The sequence below is a fragment of the Falco naumanni genome, chromosome 2, assembly GCF_017639655.2.
Source record: "Falco naumanni isolate bFalNau1 chromosome 2, bFalNau1.pat, whole genome shotgun sequence".
In the NCBI taxonomy this organism is placed as follows: Eukaryota; Metazoa; Chordata; class Aves; order Falconiformes; family Falconidae; genus Falco; species Falco naumanni.
In genome coordinates this window covers 94,335,729-94,358,100 of record NC_054055.1, presented here as the reverse complement: position 1 = coordinate 94,358,100, position 22,372 = coordinate 94,335,729, and the positions used below count along the sequence as shown (strand labels likewise).

The 22,372-nt window shown below is 43.2% G+C and overlaps 1 protein-coding gene across 1 annotated transcript; it reads right to left on the bottom strand.

The window, feature by feature from the left end:
• Positions 1 to 1,301: 1,301 nt before the first annotated feature.
• ASB9 (ankyrin repeat and SOCS box containing 9) lies at positions 1,302 to 20,811 on the bottom strand. The gene is made up of 8 exons (XM_040582688.1): positions 20,374 to 20,811; positions 13,939 to 14,018; positions 12,695 to 12,802; positions 11,550 to 11,700; positions 9,272 to 9,406; positions 7,714 to 7,905; positions 4,163 to 4,328; positions 1,302 to 2,941 (listed from the first exon to the last, which is right to left on the bottom strand). The coding sequence occupies exons 1-7, from the start codon at positions 20,465 to 20,467 to the stop codon at positions 4,204 to 4,206; spliced, it is 885 nt and encodes a 294-aa protein (XP_040438622.1). The 5' UTR covers positions 20,468 to 20,811; the 3' UTR covers positions 1,302 to 2,941; positions 4,163 to 4,203.
• Between the last annotated feature and the right edge of the window lie 1,561 nt (positions 20,812 to 22,372).

The following is a 22,372-nucleotide window of genomic DNA, read 5'->3' as shown; positions in this document are numbered from 1 at the left end:
AATGTATCAAGGAATGACAAATAATTGATTGATATGCAGAGAAATAACTCGGGGGATTTTTTATCCAAAGCCAGCAGGGTTCAGGCTGGGTCTGCAGGGCCAGGCAGTCTCCATTTTGAAAGATTCATTAATCAAGAAAAAGTAGCTTCAAGAACATCAACCCTTGGACCTTTGGCTCTCACAAACACGGATCTGAAGAGAATTGAGTACATGCCAATTTAGGGATATAAGCACTCTCTTTTCTCTCTTGTACCACTCTGTTTCTTGTAGCACCACTAATCTGCCCTTTTGCAGCTGTTCTGTACCATTTTGCTAAATTCGTAAAGTAAAATTTATTTCCTTCTTAGTCATCTTTAAATGAATTCATGATGGTGGAGCTGCAAGAGGACATTGCATACACTCTGAAGATGTATATTAGATTTACTAGATTAGGATGTCTGTAGTTTCCAGTTAAGAGAAAAAAATGAAGTGTTGAGAAACCAAGAGAACAGCTGTGCACCTCTGCATATGTGGAGCCAAAACAACTTTGCAAAAATTTGTTGCATCAGACATCTTTAAAGAAATCAAAAGATAATTTTATTGCTTAAATCAGTTGCCTTCTTTTGCTGAGGTGTCGGCTGTTTAGTTCTACAGTTTTCAGCAGCAGCTCTCTACCCAGCGGAAACGTCTTGTAAAGCAATTTGCTGGCATTGCCCTCCCTTTTTCAGCTGGTCTCTGTGGGCAGAGACTCCCAGAGATGCACCTAACAGAGAGGGAATTACTGCTCTCCCATGTCTCTCCAGCCCCACAGCGTACCTGCTGGCTGCTGGCAGGCACCCCGTGGGCTTCTGACCATACAGGGATCTCCAAAGACTCACTTCAGTAACGGGTTCCTGCTGTGTAGGCACACACCAGGGCACCCAGATCATTGCATGTGCCTCTTGCTGAGGAGGCATGAGAAACACATGGGTGCAAATCAGTAAAAAAAACCAACCAAAACCAACAAACTAAAGATGGTGACCGTCTTCATTTACATCTTTTCCTACTTTGTGAAATCTCTGACTCCTTTTCACTAGCCCTCGAGTGGAAAAAGAATTGCAAGAATCAAACTCCACTTTAAAACATCAGCAAAAGGCAAGATTTGCACAGTATTTGCATTTTAGTCTTATCTTTACTATAGATCTATTTGAAGGAATTACTCTACATTACCCGCTTGTGGGCAGGATTGCAAACAATTAGAGTTCAGTCCAAAATTCCATAGTATCAAGCAATCCACAAAATTAGTGCTATCATTTAAATAATGAATGAAAATAGAACAAAAGGAGTATAAGCCATTTATTTTTGAGCAAATATCCTATACAATTGTGGTTTGACTACCACTAAACTGCTAACAAAATAATAGCAAAGAATCTGATAAAATATATTCCTGAAAAAATCTTTCAACTCCTACATTACATTTGGAATTATTTCAAACACAGGAAAAGATCCAAACCTCACCTATAATGAGCTTATTCAGTTCGTGTCTTGTACAACTTCTACAGTTTATAACCCGATAAGTGTGGATGAAGAAAGCTGTAATTCACCAGTGTTGATCACAATTTACATTAAAATAAATAAGCAAATATAGTAAGATGGTACAAGCTGAACATACAGAATTCATCCTAGTTACACTTGATCAGAGTGATTCAAGTAAACAGTCACACTATGAAATTTCCAGAAGAAAAGCAGTCTAGAAGCAACACTCATCATCTTCTCAGAGCAATTTTCTTCCGCTATTAGCATCACTCCTATAAACCCATTGGCTGAAGTTACAAAATAAGATGCTTAAAGGTAAATCATAAAACTAATATGTAAAGAAATCTCTCTTCATCATCTAAAATATAATAAGCTGGATCTTCCAGCTTTCCAGTGTGTCACCAAAGCAGGGATTCTTTACACTTTAATCTTCAACAGTTAAGCAGTAGGTTTGTTTTCTGTTCCCTACTTGTTCAATGTAGATTCAGTTTTTCCAAGATAACTGATTTTAGAAGGATCCACCTTCCCCACCCAAGATGCCTGCTTTTATTCAGCCTATAAAGACAGATGTGTATTTTTCTTCCCCAGCAAGAGGGAAAGAATATGGAAGGCCATCTTAAACCAGTGAAAAATTCATAGTAAAAGTGAATTTTTACATGGCTTAAATTATATATGATGAATTAGGTGAGATAAGTGAAGATTTCTGTGTGTCTCTGTAACAAGAGGACTTACAGACCTAACTGTGTTTGTCATTGTGTCCCATTAGGGTACAACTTAGTGTTCCACAGAGCCAACAGAACTGCTATTGCTGTGTTTGGTCACCACAAAAAAAAAAAAAAAAAAAATCAAGCTATCATACTGGATATCTATAGCCAGCAGTCATGTTGTCCAGCCAAGGCTTTGAACTGTAGTTTATGTCAAATATGAGCACCCAGGAAGCATTTGATCCATCCCCTTTATCTTCCCATATGCAAAAGGGAGGCTTGCACCGCACACATCGGCACACTAGTAAACATCAAAATAAGTTTCTGTATCTGAAGGCTGCCAGTCTCTCCATTTACAAGATGAGGACTCCATACATCTTACTGCTGGCATTAACAATGTCGTCACAGTTTTTGTGCACCAAGCCCACAGTTACAGGTGTCTCCACAGCAAAGTGAAAAAGAAGAGGATCTCCAAAAGCGTCAAATTGCATGGCCTGCCCCTCCAGTGCAGGGGCAACATGGCAGCAGCCCCTCAGAGGAGGCGGTGGGTGCACTGCAGCTGCCAGGTGATGCAGATGCACCAGAGTTCAGAGCTGGAGAGGGTACAGGGTGGCAGGCAAAAGAGCTGGAGCTTCAACATCCTCATCATGCATATGTCAGGCAGCTGGTATTCCCAAGGGAGCACCCAGGAGAGGGCAGAGTGATCCGAACTGCACTTTGGTTTGTGGCAGCAGGACATGTTTCTGGGAGGGAAAGAAAAACACCCAGTGATAAAGTTTAGCTGGAGAAAGTATTTGTTTTTACAGCTTCGGTGGAATAAGAATGACATATGTCTTGTTTGTTTGAGAGGCGTGTGGGCTGAGCCAGCAGCTCAGCAACTCAGCAGGGGACAGAAATTACCCATTATCTTTTTAATTTGGAATGGACTTAAACGTCAGTATTTTCATTGTTCATTTTATGACCACACATTAGAGGTGGTATTATTACCGCTCACATGGAAGATGCTATGAATGAGGTAACATCTCTCCAAGAAAAAAAAATTATCTCACTCTTATGATGATCTCTTTTCTTGGGTGGGGAAAGGGGAGAGAAGCTGTTGTTTTTCTGATGAATGCTGAGAAATGCTTAGGAAGTATCACCTAATTTTCAGGGCAGAAAGGGGGAGCTCTCAATGCCTGCAACCGATAGCCTGTTAGCCTGTGTCCTTGAAAAATAATGTGCAAGGAGTAAATGTGTAGTTCTCAAGTGTGGCTCCCTTAAGTCTCAAAGTGTCAGGAATAAGTTATTTTAATGGATGATTAAAAAAACTTTCCCCCCTATGATTGCACTGTAGGGAGCTGCCATCAGCAGCGACCTACTTGCTGTCATGGCAGAAACGAATGTTTCAGATGCTGATGATTGTTGGCTGGTGCTCATCTATCTGCAGTGTGATATACTTAAAAAATAGGTAACATCTGCCAGAGGGCTTCACTGACTTTGCATGTACCTTCGGCTGGGTTCCCTTTCCTTATCCGTGCAGCGGTGTGGGTACAGCCCTCACAGATGACAGGCAGATGAGCGCTGCTTACAGAGAAAGTGTAGCTATCCTTAGTACCCTTAATATATACATGACATGCTGTTGGTGCTGGGCTGAGATATGCGTTTTCTTTGTAAGAGGCTGTCAACCACAAGCCCTCTGAAACTGTGCCAGAGAATCAAGAGACCTAATTTAAAACATTATGTTCATTTTCCATGCCTTCCAGGGGACTCTTAAGTCCCATTTCCAAGTTTCGTCATGTAACCATGCAGAATGGTTCCTTGCTAAATGACGGATTTGCTAGGGGTGGTGGCAGTGAGACCTGCGAGAGTTGGTCAATCCTGTGTTTCTTGGACGCAGGGCTTTACTAGAGACCAACAACTATCACAAATTAACATCGCAGGCATTGGCAACACTACTGATGAGAAGAAATCTTTCTTCAACAAACCTTCCTGTGTTATTAGAGGCACCGTTTTGAACAAGAAGAGCTTAAACGTGGAGAAGGAAATGTTTCAGCTCGTCCGGCAGGAGAAGTCCAGTTATTTTTTGATGCTGCTTGTGTCCAAAGCACCTCCTGATGCACAGGCGGCACAGCTGCATCAAGGACAGTGGCCCTGGGGAAAAAGCCAGGGAAAAGGTTACACAAATAGCTTTATTGTCCCCAAATTGTGAAGCTGAAACAGCAGCTGTGCACCACCACTCTCCCCACCTCCTGCAACACACCCTGCACTGGGGGTGCATGGCCCCCAGAATGCTCAGCAGTGAAAAGCCAGACCTGCACCCACCAAAAGACATGAGCCCACCTGCAATTCAATACAATCCTTGTCACTCTCTGTCATTACACGGCCACAAGTTGTATTAGCAGCATCAGTCTTTCCCATTTAAGCTGCACAAGTCTGGAGCAGTTTGTGTTGTCTGAGAAGAGATGCTCTATGCTTCCTTCAGAGTCCTCCCCCCTCCCACTCCCCCAGTGAGATCCAAGTTTGTAGCTCCCTGCTTTCTTGATACTTATTTCACAACAGTGACAAACACATAGCAAAAGAACTACTATATAATCCTTTATTTCAACCATCTGTATTAACTGTTCCCATGCTGATAAATACAAGCCCTGCTGAAGAATCTGTGGTGCTTTTTTTAAATGTAAGTATAATGGCATTATACATTTATTTGGGTCACTTATCCTTTTCAGGAAGAGGTAGTTCCTGTGTGATGTTTTAGCTGCGGCACCTGTCAATATCCAACCCTGCAGTGTGCTATTTGTGCGGCGATGTGCAGCATGCAGGGGTGACAGGCGCAGACGGTCGTGGGGGGCTGTGGGAGGGCAGATAAGAAGGGCAGGAGGGGAGAAGCAGCAAGCACAGACATGGGGGTTGGATGCTGGGAGCAGGGAGGAGAGAAGGAGAGACGCTATAGAAAGTAAGAAGGAGGTAAGCAAGCTGGGAGGGGACAGCTTAGGCGTTTCCCTCTGTGCCTGGCTACTGGGTGGGTGAGACAGCAGTCACCAGAGAGCTGAAGTGGCAGTAGAGTGCACTGCAGTGGGAAGGAATAGGGGCTGCAGCAAAAATGCATTGAGGTGGCAGCTTTAATCGGTTTTGAGACTTCCCTGGTGCAGGGCACCACATTTCCAGCAGCTCTGTAAGGCTGAAAACTGCTGCACTGCTGGAAGGGCAGCACAAAGGGCTGCACCCTTCTGCTAGGAGGCAGTGGAAGAGTTTTAGTTACCCTGTGCTTGGGCACAAAACAAGGCAAGCTGATATGGAGCAAGTTAAACTGGCTGTCACACTGCACGTGTGTGTGGCCATTCTGATCCCATGGAAATGCCCTGTCTGTAAACATCTAATTTTAAAAAGGTTTCCATTAACAAAAAAATCCAAACAAAGCCAAAACTTAAAGACTTCTCAAAACACAGTGCCACTGCACTGAAAAATATTTAGCAAGCACAAGCATACTCCTCAAAAACACAGTGCATTTTTGGATCATTAGCTAATTCTCCCACCTACACACAGGACTCTCCCTGCAATGCAAGCAGGGTGTGCAGTGGTCCGGCAGCGTGGTGGGGTCCTGGGAGGGGAGGGACCACCACATGTACTACTCTGGGCTAGTCCTGGAACGACTGGGTCAGCACAGCCACTGACTCATCTCTGGTGGCAAAGCAGGCTCCCTCCAGCCTGGCCTGGCCCTGGGCACAGGGCTGCTTCCCCCCAGCATCTGTGGTGTGAGGGGAGAGGAGCCATGCCTGGGAGCAGGGCAGGAGAGCAGCAGCTCAGCTGTGCCAGTGCTGAGGGGCTGTGGGGCTGGTGGGATGACTTTGATCCTCGCAGAACATTTCCAAACCTCTGTGTGAAACCAGAGCGGTAATGTTTGCACCACTCTCCCAGGCTGCAACTGTTCAGCTGGCCAAAGAAGTTAGACATCAGCTGCCCATCAGGCGTGACCCTATTCAGTGAAAGACATGTTGGAGAAGATCAGAAAAACACTATTCAGCAGCAAAATGCCCTTCAGGCATTTATCTTTCTGACTTTGATTGCTGAATTTCACTTTGAAAAATTCCTTACCGCCCGAGCTGTCAGCTCAGCCCGAGCAGCGCTCTTCAGGCCAGCCCTACAGGGTGTGCCTGAAATATTTTCCTATCTCAAATAAACAGGACACATGCAGTGCCACAGGAGTCAGGAATCTAACACAGCAGGGACTGACGCTCAAAGAGATCACTGCCCTGTGTATCATAGATTAGGCTGGGAAACCAAGTATCAGTTATTCATACGTAACTTGCATAGCGCAGTTGTTTTCATGTTAGTATTTCAAGAAGGGCCTGATTATTCGCTTTGTTATTCCAGTTTTACCTTGGTGGAAATCTTTTCATGATGATAACAATCACATCAACATGTGACTGACATAACAGACTAATGGATTACACCATCAGCAACTTGTTTAAAATAATGAAAATCCAGATTATTTGGTAATGTGTGTAGTTTACTGACTGAATAAGAGCATCTAAAAAAGCACACAAGTGCACCAATGAGTAGATACTGGAAACCTTATTCTAATTTTCCTCAGGAATGGTAAGTAAAATTTTTATCTGTAACTCATTATTCACAAACAATAAAAAAAAAAGACCTGGAACTATTTCACGTATGGGTACAAAATAAACACTTTCTAAAGGTTAGGCTTACAGTTTGATATGGCTGGATTGTTCAGCAAATAATGTTGGCTTTTAAAAAAACCTAGTGTATAAATGTACATACGTATATGTATATATTCATTATATCCTGTGCAATTTTCCTTGATCCCTCCCCAAACGAGCTATCTTTCATTTTAAGGATGTCTTTACACCTACATAGAACTTGGCCTGACAATAAAAGGGCAAAGAACTAGAAGATCAGCCATTCAATAAACCTTTTTTTTCCAATATCATATGCATTAAAAATTTTCTGGTTCCAATTTTGCATTTATGCTGAGACCAGTAACTAGCATGCACCTGACAGTCAGCACACTGTATAACCAAAGATCCCAGCCCGAGCGCTCGCTAGCTAGCCTCAACTCTCATCAGAGATGATTTACTGCCTGCGCTTGTCGGCATGCTCCAGATAACACTCCTGGGTGTACTTCCATCTCAGGCACAAGGGAACTGAAAGACTCCCGCTAACTTCAGTGCTTCAGATAATCAGAAAAAGCCACCATTAATTTCTAAGGAGCATTTTGCCTGTTTTTTTGCCCTAAACTTTATTTCGCATTATTTTGCAAGCTCCACATGAGTATTCACCCATGCAGTAGATTGACAACCTGTGGGTTGAAAGATGGGTAATTATCACCATTACCAATATCAGTGCGCCACTTCCCTTCTGACGCTAGAAAACACGGTGTCCCTATGTCAGCTAAGGTTAGTTATTCTTAGTTTTATAGTTCTAGTAGCATGGAATAACATAGCTTTTTGCAACGGTTTGTGTGGGTTTTTTTCTAACAGACCCCGAGTGAACAAGTAAAACAAGTGTTAAGGGGCACCTTCTTTCTGCAGGAGCAGTCGGCCCACCGGACTGCCTGCTGGGACCAGCTCCATCGGCCTCTTGTTTTCGGCGTTCTTCACCCAAATGTCTGCTCCAAAGTCAATCAGCAGTGTCACCAGCTCTGCACTGCAATTCCTGGCGGCCACGTGCAGAGGGGAGTCCAGGCCCTTGCCGCTGTTCACGTTTGCTCCTGAACACCAAAAGATGACAAATAATAATGACTATACAGTAGCCTATTTCCATTTCCTGCACTAGCTGCTAATTCTCTGAATAATCTGTAAATCTGTATGCTACCCAGGTGTGGATCTCCTTATGCTGGGGCTTGGTACTACAGTTTGCATGTGCACATGCACAACTCACATTGGTTGAGGAGGAGTGGGGCTGTCACTGAGAAGATGATCCCAGAGGAATAGCGCAAGAGGAAGTCCGTCATCCACAGCACGGCCCACGGACAACTTGAAGCAGGACAAACATGTAGTTCTATTTACAGCCCACCTTTGGTCCCCATCCCAGTGCCCTATTCCCTTAAAATACACCCTGCTCTGTACCAGAGGCTTAAACTGGTGCGATTTGCAAATGCCAAAGTATCTGTTGAGGAAAAAATGCGAGGATGGAAAAGTTCTAGCGGCCCTTGGTAGAGAAGGGTATAAGCAAGCACCCCTGACGAGTGTTCCCCACCCATTATACTGGGCTAATGGCTCCTGAGGCACCCTAAGAAGGGTGAGCTGCAGAACTTATTAAAAACTATTTATACTGTTTTTATAGTACACATTCTCATTTACAGAAGGCAGCAAAAAACATATGACACAAAACAGAAAATAGTAACTAAATATTTAATATTTAGCTTAATTTGTATTTGACTTCTTTAGAAAAAAGATCACGTGCTGAATCACCTACCTAAAAGGTGATCTACGTGATGTTTGCTTGTTTTTTCAAAAGTGGCTTTCTTGGTCTATCATTTTTTTACTAGCTATGAGGCTACTTTAGTTTATATGACCCCTTTGGTTAGAAGAGTTGCACTACTGTAGATAGCTACATAGCAAGAAATGGTCTTGCATAATTATCCAAGGGCTTGACTTATAGCTAGGTTTGTTCCAAAGTAGTGCTGAACATTTTTTCTGTGTTGGAAATATTTCCAACTTTTTTTGAACTCAGTGGAAATTAAAACATATTTGCAGAAATACTATGTAAAAGTGATTGAGTCATATCCTTTGGGTAAAGAGGGAAGAAAAGAAAAAAAGGAAACTTTTTCCTGCCCTTTTCAAGTAACTGCAGCATCACACACAGAGGCACTGGAAAGGACGTTTGTTCCATGCACCACCAACCATGTGAAATCCAAGATCACTCATCATTTTGTCGGGAGCTGTAAAGCTTGAGCTCCTGGGTCAAGAAGACCCTATTTACCCTGCTACCCCATTTAACCCAGGGCTGCCATTAAGAGCAAAACTTCACCAGGTCCCAGAGCAGGAGCTCCTCTAAATCTTTGATGTAAAGAGTATCCAAAGATAGATGTTGCAGGAAACAAAAAGCACACTATCCTTTATTTTCCTTTTTACCTGACTCAAGCAGCTTCTTGGCACAGTTCACTTGCTGGTTCTCACAAGCTACATAAAGCGGAGTACCCAGATGCTTGATGTTGTCATCAATATTTACCCCATGGGACGCGAGGAATTCGACACATTGTACGTGACCTTAAAAGGCATAAAGGAAGAGTCAACTCACAGAGATTAGGCATTTTTTTCCAGCAAATTCTCTATTGCAGCAGTGTAATTTGGCAAAGATTCAATGTTTTGTCAAGAGATGGTAGCATTACACTTTCATCTGCTCTGATGTTTCCAACCTGGAAAACGGGAACTGCAAAGCCACGGTTAGTGAAACAGGCTAAAGCCCGTTCATTTTACCTGACTCATTTCAGATGTCTACCAAGGATGAGGGGGGTGGGGGGGGGGTGGGGGGGGTGGAGGGGGTGGAGAGAAGGAAGTTTGATCTCTTTGATCTCTACTCTTTGATCTCTGCCAGAGCCCCAGGAAAGCCAAGACCCTTGTGCCCGACCAGTCTGTCAGTGTCCCACCGTAGGGACCCATCACTGATCAGTCCTGCTGGATCAGAGCTACTCGGCTGCCTTGTTCAGGGAAACACAGCAACAGCATCGGGGGACCCCTCAGAGGGTCTGGCCCACTTGATTCAAACACATTACCCACTGCTGGCCACTGCTAGCGCCACGAAGGACTAACACCAACAGTTTATGGAATAACACTATTAGTATAAAATTGTGACAGAATAAGGTTCAAAGATTGCTGGTGATAAATACACTGCCTGCAAAGCAAGCTTTAAACGATGTATCTAATAACAGCCAGCATAAGTTCATCATAGAAAAAAAGTTCTAACCCAACAGGCGTCCCTATAGGGGAGAAGACAGGTTCAGGCTGTGCACCGATCCCAGAAGTTACGATGGAGTCTTCCCTAACTTCTCCCCTCATCTGTCCACTTTTTAGACCTCACAGTACATTGTATATTCATTCATCATACACAGGACTGGTTAGAAGTTTCTCGCTTCTAATGCAAATTAGTACGCATCCTCAGACAGCACTGCTGAAGTTCTCTACTAACTACACATGCTCCTCGAGTGGGGTTTTGCCCTCTTTCGGGGTGGGGCGGGGGGAGCTATTTGAGTTGGAGGTCATGATCTCCCACTACCGTAAATATCTTTGTCTTATTTTCAACTAATTTTCTGTTGATGTCAGTGGATTGCAACAACCTTATCATCAAGTTTCATAGACAGAACTTTCCTCATTTGAAGGCTTCTTTCTGCATAACTTAGATAAAGGTGTTCTTTTCACTATTTGTTCTTTGCTTCTCATCCTCCCCAAGGCTGACTACCTCATTTATAAGTCCCTTCATTCATAACAACTTTAGAGGGGTCAGCTTGACCTAGCTTTGTGAACACTGAACGAGAGTTGGGTAATCTGGGAGTCTAGACAACAATTCCCCCTCCTCTGAATTTACTTCAGTCTAGGACTAGTCCGTTTCCATCACTTTCAGGTAGAGCTTGAGTGACTCTAGCCATACATATTATTGCTACTAACTGGTATCATGTGCCCAGTGAGATGTAGTAGTACCTTGGAGGCAGGTAACTTTGGGGTGGAGGTGTGTGTTAGTATTACAATGAGATTATTTCATCTGAGGAAAGTAAATTCGCCACAACGGTTGGCTCAGCAGTGGACATTCTCTCATGTATTCTTCATGCAACAACTGCTATGCAGCTTATCAGCTGTGCGGTGCCATCAAGTTCCCATTCCTGCAGGGAGCACAACAGAGCCTGGCCATGGGGTCTCCACTCCGCTCCATCCTCTGTTTCTCCTGTCAGGAGGTGCTGAGCTGGCAGGATGTGTTTCTTAGGGAGCTGTGGTGAAGTAGATTATGTGCGTGCCAGCCACCCTGAAAACGGTAGCTGTATTTTACCCTAAAAATCTTTCTGTCCCAATTTTCTCTTATTCTCCCACACCAAAATTGTTCTATCACAGAGACAAATCATGTTTCTCTCCACTGTTTTTGAAGATTGCCAGCTGACTGCCTGAGATGTCCACATTGTAGGCAGCTGACTTGGACAACGCATCCCCTACCAAATGTCACCACACAAACTCAGAGTCCTGGAGAGCTGAGCTGAGCTGCCCAGGTCAGCACTGGGGTTGGGAGGAACTGCACCACTCGTGATGAGACCAACTAGGAAGGTATTTCACATGACCCAAATCAAGAAAGTTATCGTCTTTATGTCTCTTCTACTTCAACACGCTGCTACCAACATGGAAAGGAGTGCTGATGTTGGGGGGTTACCTCTTTTAGCAGCTTCATGGATGGGGGATGCCAAGTCACAGGGCGGGTGCAGGCTGGCTCCATGCTGCAGCAATAAATTCAAGCAAGCTACACTGCCACTGACACAAGCGCTAAACAGCGGCGTGTGCCAGTCTACAGTGACTCCATTCACCTGGAACAAAAATAACACAATCAGGCTTTCTTTTGCCTTCTCACTCTTTCAAAATTGACTAAAATTATCCAGTTCTCAACAGAAGGTAGGGTTCTCAATACTTTTTATTTAATTCCTTGTAAAACTTGCCTACTGCTTCTGAAGATTGCCACTTCTTATTAAAAAAAATCATATTAAATATTTTTTTCATTTTAAGAATATATTTTTAAATTTCTCCCAAGGACAGCAATTTAAATTTTAAATTTAAAAATATATTTTTAAAATTCTCCCAAGGAGAAGTCTCTTTTCCCGCAAAAGAATGTTTAACCAGACCTCCAGGGTCTCTTGAGAGTTGCCAAGTTACCAAGTTAAATGTGTGCCCATTTCTTAGTTATCTCATCTGAAACACACCTGCCCATAGTCCTCTCTTGAAACAGTCCATTTTTAGCTGAAAGTGTACAGCCCTCTCCTTTTTTTCAGTTTTAAACTGAAAGGTAATATATGTACAATGAGTTAATTTTCATATTCACTATAATTTCAACATTAGCCTGAAAAGCAGGTACCATGAGACACACTCATTTCACCACTTTACTTGCATGTTGTTTCTATTTTCTTCCCATTTTGTCATTAGTTGATCCTAACAATCCTAAACTCCTGCTTAAGACTGCATATTGACACCAATAAGATTAGTGTGTGCAGAAAATAAAACACACCCTTGACTGCTGCATCATTATAAACCCTTTGCAAGGGGAACTTCCCCTTATTCTTTCAGTAAACGATGAGAACATTGCACATTCACCTAAAGAACAACAATAACAACTGGGTTTTAGATCTGTGCTTTTTGGATTGCTTTATTAAGAAGTGTGTTTTATGACATATGTCCCTTAAGCAGAGCTAAGTACAGAGTGTAAATCACAGTGATATGCCGACATGAAATAGTACATCACCTAGCATTAAAATGTGACAATACAACATACTAACACTAGAGACAATGATCTCTCCATCATGTACTCACCCGCGCACCATGTTTTAATAGGACACTGGCACAAGCAGCATGACCCCCTAGGCAGGCTTCATGGAGAGGAGATACCTGATCTGCTGTAACAAGATTAACATCACTCCCCTGATGAAATAATGGAAAATTTCATTACAACCAACTATGAAAACCCCAATAAAATAAAACAGAATAAAATAAAAAAACAACCACATTTTCTAGCTTTAAAGCTTTATGTACTAAGACCTTCCTCAGCTGACTGGGGTTACTCATCCCAATAGCAGAGAAAGGCTGTGATGCTTTGACTGGAGTGGATACTGGCACAGCATACCAGAGGTTGTGCCTTCTACACACTGCTAATCGGCACGGAAAGCTGTAAGCAGTGGACTGTCCAACGTGGCAATACAGACATCCTTTTAGGAGCTCAGTATGATTTTATTCCTACTGCACCATGAATAGTAAAATCTGAAATAAATAGTAATAAAAAAAAGATTAAAAATTGCTACTAGAGCTCTTGGCAAGGTAGTGACTGCCACCTTTCTACATCTCTGCTCAAGCCTTCTGACCTCCTGCCTGCTGAGTCTGCAGTTGTTTGACTAGATTGAATCCAGAAATGCTTTTGAGGGTTTTCTGTTCTTTGCAGCGAGGCACACTCTCAAGGAAAGCCAGCTCCTGCATTAGAGACCATTTGTTTGATTTTTACAGGATCTTTCATTTCTTCTAGCAATCTTGGTGCTCCAGAAGGTTAAGCTGGAAAAGTCTCCAATATCCCTTCCCTTTCCATCAACTCCACAGACTAAATCCAAGAATTTTGAACAAACAGAGCAGTGAGGTTGAGAAATCATTTCTTCCTACCCTGCCCTTCTGCAGCAGGAGCAGGGACACTGGATACCCTCAGGTACTTCAGATACAGATGTGTGGGTGGCTCAGCTGGAGCCTTGCCTGGGTCTGGAGCTGCCCCCAGCCCAGGACACCAAACGCTTCTCACAGGTGCAGGACTGCAGAAGGAATCCCCGTGACTATGTTCCCATTACCTGCACCAGAATTAAAGTATGACCCAGGATATTTCAGTACATCATCACCTTAGTGCACAGAGCTTGCACTAGGCAAGGTACTGCTTGTAGAAAAAAATCTGTTACATGCAGATTTCACTGCGTTCTAGTCAACATGATTTTCTCACCCTGGAGGTTTCACAGTAAAGCACAGAACACATTCCACCACTAAACAAACCCAGTAGAGATCATAGCAACCCAGCACGGGGGTACCTGTTTGATGAGTTTCTTCAGGGTAAGCAGACGCCCATGGACCGAGGCATCATGTAAAGGAGACCAGTCTGAAACAAAGTCTGTATGAAGAGAGAGACAGGAAAAAGGCTAAAAACTATGTGGACTGTTTCATCAGCATAATCCACTTCAACAGCATGACCCCAGCTGCGTGACTCCCTTCTACTTTATTTCTTGAGCTGCCAAGCTTTCCTCGGAGCAGCTGCCCAGAGGGAGTGAGACAAGAGAATGGCTTCTCTCTGGGCATGTTTTTAACTCATCCTGGAGCAGCTCCCCTTCAGAAGACAAGAGAGAGATTTTCAGGACATCACTTGCTCTGACTGAGCTCGTTCCTCGCTTTGAACTATTTCCAATGCCTTTGTTTGCACAAGCTCATTACACTTTACCAATTAGCTCAGAAGGACTACCTTTTGAAAAGGCTATGGCTGGTCAGTCATTTACCCCTAAACAGAACTGGGCTAGAGTCAACAATACCTAACAGGAGAAGGTATCAAAGTACAAGGAGGTAAATTGTGTCCACATGTTGATTTTGCCTTTCAGTTTTTGTTTGGTGTTAGCCTGCGCCGTGGTGCATTTTGAGTAATAGCTGTATTGTTGAAACCACAAAGTGAAGTACAGCACGTATATGCCATACAAATATTAATAGAAGGGTATCTTCAGTATTACAGATTTTATGGCTCAGAGCCAGCTGACAACAATAACCCCTCTGGGAGATATTTACCTCCTTCAGCTTTCATCACCTCAAAACCCAGCGTCTGGTCTACGTCAATGGCCCAGGTTTCCCCTAGGAGGGAAGAGAAGCATTTCCAAATGGCATTTCATGCCCAGCTTCTTTTGGAAACTCATTTTGCTGCTCTCTGATGTGTCCCACTCTCCTTCCACTAACTACAGGAAAAGTCCCAATGACTGACTTGGACACGTTGCTGAAGTTTTCAGGGGCTATACTACATCATATGCATGGAACAGGATGCTTAACAGTGAGAATTCTGCCTTCAGCAACAAACCCTAATAAGCCACCATCATTCTCTAGAATAATTTTTACAGATTAGCTGACGATGTCAGTGCTTATACAAGATCTGCAGAACATGCATGAGAGAGCTGAACTCCCTATGGCCCACATCCTTCTCCTGGCTATGCCACAGTGTGCTGGAAGGAAGTAATAATCAAACCAACTGTGTCAGCCACCTCCCAGCTCATTTAGCTATTGCTCTCTCACCTTTAAGCATGTTCAGTAAAGAACATCAAATTTAAACAAGATAAGATCTAGTACAGCGAGACTTACAATGGTTTTGTGATTGAAAAATTCTGCGCTAAGTAAATCGTGACCTGAAGATAGTGGTATCTGAGATGTATTGTTTATCACACGCAGAAGAGCTTTGCCTGCATATCTATGTTAGGTAGGGGGATGGCTTTTTCCCGGCATAGGGGTCGCAAAAGGTCTGCTATAGATCTATAATTACTCTCGCAAGACTCTTTTATGACTGTGCAATAAATTTGTCTGGAGTTGGTAATATAGGCATAAGAATATTTTTACAGTTATAATACACCATTTTTGAGCCACTTGATGTTCATCGCAGTGCTTATCTGCATAGTACACTTTTGCAAATATGTACATATGGCACCATATTGTCTCTGAAAAGTGGCTCATTGGTGGACTAAATCAGGGAAGAATTTAGTGTTTCTCTTTTTGGACATCAGCAATGGGTCTCCATAACAAGCAGCTAGTCAAGTTGGTAGTAGTTACACACACATCACAAGAGGGAAGCCAGCTGGTCCCTGTGACAGTTCTTATTTGAATGAAATCAATGAAAAATAAAATCTAGCAGAATAATCAAGACTTCACCTTCTCTTGCGAGAATCCTTTCTTAACAACATTCCAGCATGCTCCTTGCTCACAGGACAATCCCAGGGATATTCTGGGAATAACCTCAGGATGGGTTTGAAGCTTGAAGGGGGGTAATCTTGTGGAACAAGGCCCTTAGGAACAGAGGTCATCAGGGAGATTGGACAAGCAGCTGATTCAGAATTTTCACTATTTCTCCTCATTTCCCTGTCTCTGGTTATGACTGCTGCTTGGTTAGGGGAAAGGAAAGGGCGAGGGTTTGTATAAAATACTAGGTCATTCATTGGTGTATGCTAGGTTTATATTTACTTGATCTAAGCTATCATTGGGTGCCTTTTGAGCCAGAAAGGAGGCTTATTTTGTGTCCACTGGCAACTGACTATGACTACAGCCAGGATGCAGATCTGATGGCTGGAGCTTCTGTTACCTGCTCAGTATATCTTGCTCATAGGTGCAGTTAAAATTACTATCGATCAGCTTTGAATTCTGAAGGAAAGATGACTTGGAGAGCCGGCTGGGAGGGACCGTCAGCCCTGGGGTTGTGCCTCCTCCAAGCATGGGGCACAGCCTCCCTCCTGCACTCTCCCCAGAGAGAAAGATTGCTGCCTTCTCCTGCTCTTGGCATGTATTTGTTATAGCTGTGGGTTTGGGTCTTTTCCTTCAGATCACAAGTTTGTTGCCAGGGAACTTGGAATGTGTTTGGTGATCTATTGAGCATGGGCTACAGACTAGGTGATTGGTGGGCACTTTGAAACCTGCCATCTACTCCACTGCTGTCTTTGACTATAAGGCACTGTACAAGACTGTGCAGACTTGGTAGGTAAATCTATACTGCCAAGTAAAGAAAGCCAGGAGGCTAATTCAGTATTGAGCTTTAAGCAGGTGGAGTCTGCACCATTTGGTCTGAAAGACAGAAATGGTCCCAATCTTTTTTATTTAACAGTATAGAAATAGCTTAGAACACAAGACTCCATTAGGTAAGTGATCTTTTCCAGTCTTGTATTATTTTCACCATGAAAAGTCAAAGTGAAAAAATGAGAAATTGAGAAACAACTCAAATTTCACTGGCACAGAAAGATTCTATCAATTCAGATGTGACTCTCATTTGGGAGAAGCCTCAAAATCAGAAGGCCAAAATTAGAAGCACAATAGAACTTTATGGGCAGTACTGAGAACGTGAAATATATAGAATGAACTTGGGAAATTTGGGAAATGTATGTCAATTAGTTTTTTTTTTAAAAAAAACTGTATTCTTTGTTATTAGCATCATTTGAGCTCTGCCTGCCTCCTTCTATGTTCTATGGGCCATGTCCCACAACACATTGTTCCAGTAAGTTCACAAAAATCCTTTGGCTTTAGCAAATTGACAGCCATTTCCAGAAGCTGTTGTTCCAGTCTCATAAGGATTACCAAACCATGCTACAATTATTAAAGAACAGTACTATTAATTGACTAAAATAGCTTTGCTCTAAGTAATATGTGTCAAATGATGCTTGTCTGATCATGCTGTTGTTCTTGCTGATCCTGCCTGTGTTACCATTGGTTGTGTTTCCAGGCTCTGTAAAAAGCTTTTCATTTTCCAATTTAGAAACTGATGCCATTGTCCAAACTGCATGACTTGTAAGGGAAGCATGTTCATAGTAATCTAAAAATCAAAACTGAGGAACAAGTTTTCCGAATTGTAGCTTGATCTTTTTTTGGCCACACAAACACAGGTGGGGTTTTGTGCAATCTACCAAGTTATTATATCATTGTGTCAGCATTCTGGTCACCACGGGGGAAGTGCATGGTCATGCCATCACATCCACATGCAGAATTCATAGATTCAGTGCTTGTTTGAGAAAAGGCAAGTTTCTACTGACCAGACCAGACCATAGTCATCTGTGGACTGGCCATTAGCTTGCAATCTTGCCAAGTCTTAACAACGAATTAAAAGACTGATCACATAAGCATCAAAAATAGACAGAAAATAAAAAGAGGTATGTGCCAACACATTGTAATCCAGCTGAGAATTCTGTACTGAGAAAAAACAAGGCTGCTTTTTCTAAACAGAAGTGGAGGACTATGGTAGCTTCATACCAACCTTGGATACATTGGGAAGAGGGTGTTTAAAGGTCTGTCTGATAATTAATTTCCATGGCATATGTCCAAATCTGCTGCCGTGAACATCATGGCCCCAAGCTGCCATCTCTCCTTCCCTAGCTTTGCCTGCAGCAAACACATCCACCCTCAGGCAATGCTGGGGAGGCAACCTCCCTGCAGAGGAAGGCAAATTTCCCCAGTTCCTGCACCCAGGGCATCACCCTCCTGCAAACCACAAAGTTTCTATTCTCTACCCACTCCAAGCTGAAACTCGTGTTTCTCACCTGGAGGAGGGAGACCAAAGTGGATGTTGGGGTCTCGCTCCCTGCTTCTGCACAGCACAGCAGGCATATCATTAGACTATAAATGATCAGTATTTATACCATACACAGGTTTTTGATTAAAGCCTAAGCAAATGCCAGTGCTAACCAAGCATGGACTTTAAAATCCTGAAATAGTGACTTTCTGGAAAGTCCTCAAAACACTGACCATAAGAGCTGCCCATGAAGGAACAAGGCTGATGTATGTGGGTGTCACAGCTGTATTCGGTGTATGTACCACCACAGGAACAAGGATTTCTGATTGCCAAAAAATAACGTACAACTCTTTCACAGAGGAATGAGACTGTTTAGCCAAACGTGAAATTTACCTACACCTTAGTCCATAGACAAGTTGATTCAGGTCTCAACAGCTTCAGCACCTAGCCATCCAAAACCCACTGGCTTTCAGTGGGACTGGGTCACCTAGCTCCCCTTTCACCACTGAAAATCCCAGCCAGCCCAGAGGTTACATTAAACCTCTGGTCATATTTGATTGCATTGCCATCACTTGGGCATGTGAATGCTGGTAGTGTGATGGTACAGAGGGCGCCTTATAGCAATAACCACACAAACATGCAAACCCTGACTTGTCCCTGTGGACAACAGAGCATTCACAGGACCTTCCTAGAAAAGCACTTGGTTTTGTGTTGATGGCTGAAAGTATCTTTTTCCAGGCTCTATGGGGAGGGTGTTGCACACTCTGTGCCTGTCCCCAGGCTGCTTTCCTTCCACGGTGGTCACGCACAGTGCAGCTTGCAAGGGGCTTTAAAATCCTTTTGATGGAGGTATGCTCTTGCATATATATTGCATATATATCTATATATGCCTATGGCATTATATATAACAGTTTTACAAATGGTATTTTTCATATTCTAAGGCTTTCCCCTAAAGTTTGCGGTATAAGCGTCCTGAGCCAAATGCATTCCTGCTGTAAGTTGCCAGCAGAGCTTATTGATTCTGCTAAGGAGCTGGCAGACACAAGAGGAATGGATAGAACTCTGATTTTCAAGGACCAAATGATTTATGTGCAACAGTGCCGCATGTGGGATCCCCGCCTTCCAGCCTCCATTTTGCTGGAGCTCATCTCCAGCGTGGATCTGATTTGATTCACACTGTTAATAACATTGCTGTTCCTTCCCTCCCGCCCTGGCCTCAGGATGTACATATATGACACGCATGAGGAGAGGCAGACTACACAGCAGATGTACCGATCATCTTTGCATAGTGGGTTTTGGGTCTTAATTTTCTCTTTGGTGTGAATGTAAGCATCCTAAAGAGGCCAGGAAAGGAGTGAAGACAATGTAAAGTTGCATTATCTTAATTTACTTAATTCCCTCTGCATTTGCTACGAGATGAAGGAGTAGCTTCTCAGAAAACAGAGCTACAGGGAACACATCCAGCTAAACTACTATGTGAAGTTAAATTACTTGTCTTTTGTCACCATGTCATATTTTCAATGGCTCTGAGCTAAACAACAGAGCAAGGATCAGAGTGAGGCCATTTGGCTGAATAACTGCTCACTGGTGACCACAACAGCATCGGTCACAACTGACCACAATGTCCTGGCCATTGCAGAAGAACCCACTAGGGCTGGTGACTCAGCCTGGGCAACAACACTGGGGTATGCTCATCTGAAAGAAAAAGAAAAAGAGAAAAGATAAAGAAAAAAGGGAAAAGGAAAAAGGAAAAAAAAACCCCAAACAACAAAAAAAAGCAACCAGAAAAAGAAAAAAGGCAAAAAAAAAAGAAAAATTAAAAGAAGAAAGGAGAAAGGAAAGGAGGAAAAAGTAAGACAATTAAAAGAATGAAAAATAAAAGAGGAACTGAGCCAGTGCTGAGCTTCCAGCTGGCACTATTCTAAGTAAAACGTGCCACATTGCAACTTCATTTTCAGCATGCTGTGGTTCAAGTGCTGCGTTTGTTTCCGCTTGTACAAGCAGTGGTAGAGAATCAGACACTGATTTTTGTGATACACCAAAAAAACAACCAAAAATTCAGTATCAAATAGGAACAGCTTATTCAAACCCCTGCTGAAGTGCAAGCTCATGGGAACGTTTTGTGGGACTGACTGTGGTCTTGCCCTGGACGCAGGACATTGGGAGCAGCATGCCGCTGTGCCTGACCCTGCCCTTTACTGCCGCTGGCTCGTGGCGAGGCAGGAGTGTTACTTACCCCTCATCAGCGGGTTTGATAGGGATGTTGCAGATGTCTGGCCTCCAGTTCCTTGCAATTCGCTGGCATTTTGATTTGTTCCCTCATCATCCATCTCAGCCCTGTCTGTTCAATTTCTGTTTTTTCACTTCGTGGTCGGTCTCGAGAGTTCAAATTCCATCATCCCCGGCGAGACCCCAGCGATGGGAGTGATCTACTAAGCAGACTCCACACGCACAAGTCAAACAGACCTTGCAGCAGACCGGGATGTGGTGCCAGCAGCACTTTGTGCAGAAACTTGAGTACCTGGGTTGGGATTTAACAAAACAGCTCCCTGGCTGCCCTGGTAGGCAGCCAGTGATCCAGCGAAGCGAGAGATGTGCCTGATGTCACATCCTCTCCAACACGGCGCCCAATCGGGGCGCCAGCCCTCCTTTTTTATCAGGAAGGAAATTCTTAGTTTGCCAAAAAAACAAGACAGAAAGCCAGTTCAACTAGTTGAGCAAACTCTGCCTGCAGGGGATTTGCAATGAAAACCCACAGAGATATGAGCGCACGCGGATCTGTATCACTCCCAAGAAAGCTGCTCCCGAGCAACTTTGCCACGCACTGGACACTGCACACACTGCACCCCTCTTATCTGCCAAGCCCTGATGGTATGCAAGAAACAGAGAGCTGCATGCCTGCTGCACAGCAGTGATCACCGCATACCCTACAGATATTGAAAACACATGTCTGAGGAGCTGTGCTTCCCACCGGAGGCCCCGCGTTGCCTGCCCAGCATGGGAACCGCAGTGCTGCGCGGGTCGTTTCCTTTCCCCCCAGTTCAATCGATCTCACTGAGTCACACTCACACCCGGAGTTTCATAACTAAGCAATGCCCTTTTATTTTTAAGCAATTTCTCAGTCTAAAACAAACATCGCAAACTACCAGTGAACAAATGGCAATGCTTTTTTTCAGGAGAACCTCTGCCCCATTTCTCTGGGTCTGTTTGCAAAACTTTTCTTCTCACAGATCATCTCCATTTGCACTTTTTTTCTTGCCCAAATTAGTATAATTTACAAGCTCAAATTCCTTTTTCTGTCCCTGAATATTTGCCCATTTGTGTACAATTGCAAGCAGGCAGCATTTCCATAAAGTCTAAACCAGGTAAATAAAAATTATGTTTTGTGGGTGGGTTTTTGTTTGGGTTTTGTTGGGGTTTTTTTTTCCAATTTGTCTACTAGAGCAGAATTTGCATTTGTGTATTTGGAGATACAAAATTGCTAATCCGGGGCTAATTCTGATCCTAACTCTGCTGAGCCTAAGCAACTTGTTTTCATTTTTATTCCTATCTGTAACACATGCAAGAGATCTGGAATCATGTTTAGGGTTTATTTGTCCATATCTTTAACAATGATCAGTTATATTAAAAGATACAAACAACAGCTGAATGTCATCCACAAACCCTGCCAGCAGGGAATCTGTGAAGGCAACCTGGGCACATGCTGATGCACAACTGCTGCTGGGGACAGGACCAGCCCCCTCCAGGGCTCTCCCTGCTGAATGCCTCCTGGCTCCTGGGTTTGGCCCTGCATGCAGGATGCAAGCTGACACTTTGGTCTGACTGGAAATCACATTTGTGTCTTAGCCATTAAAATTTCCGCATTAAAAATGCTGTGGGGAAAAAAAAAATGTCTAAATGGAGAAAGTAGTATAAATATTGTTTTTTAATGATTAACATGTAAAATAAGACATGGAAAAACAATTTTTCTGCTTTAGTATTGCTTGAGTTTAGTGGTTTGGTTATGTGTGATCATATCTTTAGCAGTATTAACAAACATGCCAGCAATTCCACCACAAAAAGGAATCAGCATATGCATCCAAGTATGCAATGGCAAGGGTTATAAGTGAAGAAACATTAACAAAGAGCTTTAAATTCAACAATAGGAAGAAGGAGCCTACAAGACAGAAATCCCTTAGTCCCTAGTCACCCACAGATAGGGAGACTTTGGCCATTTGGTCCTTTGGCCAAAACAC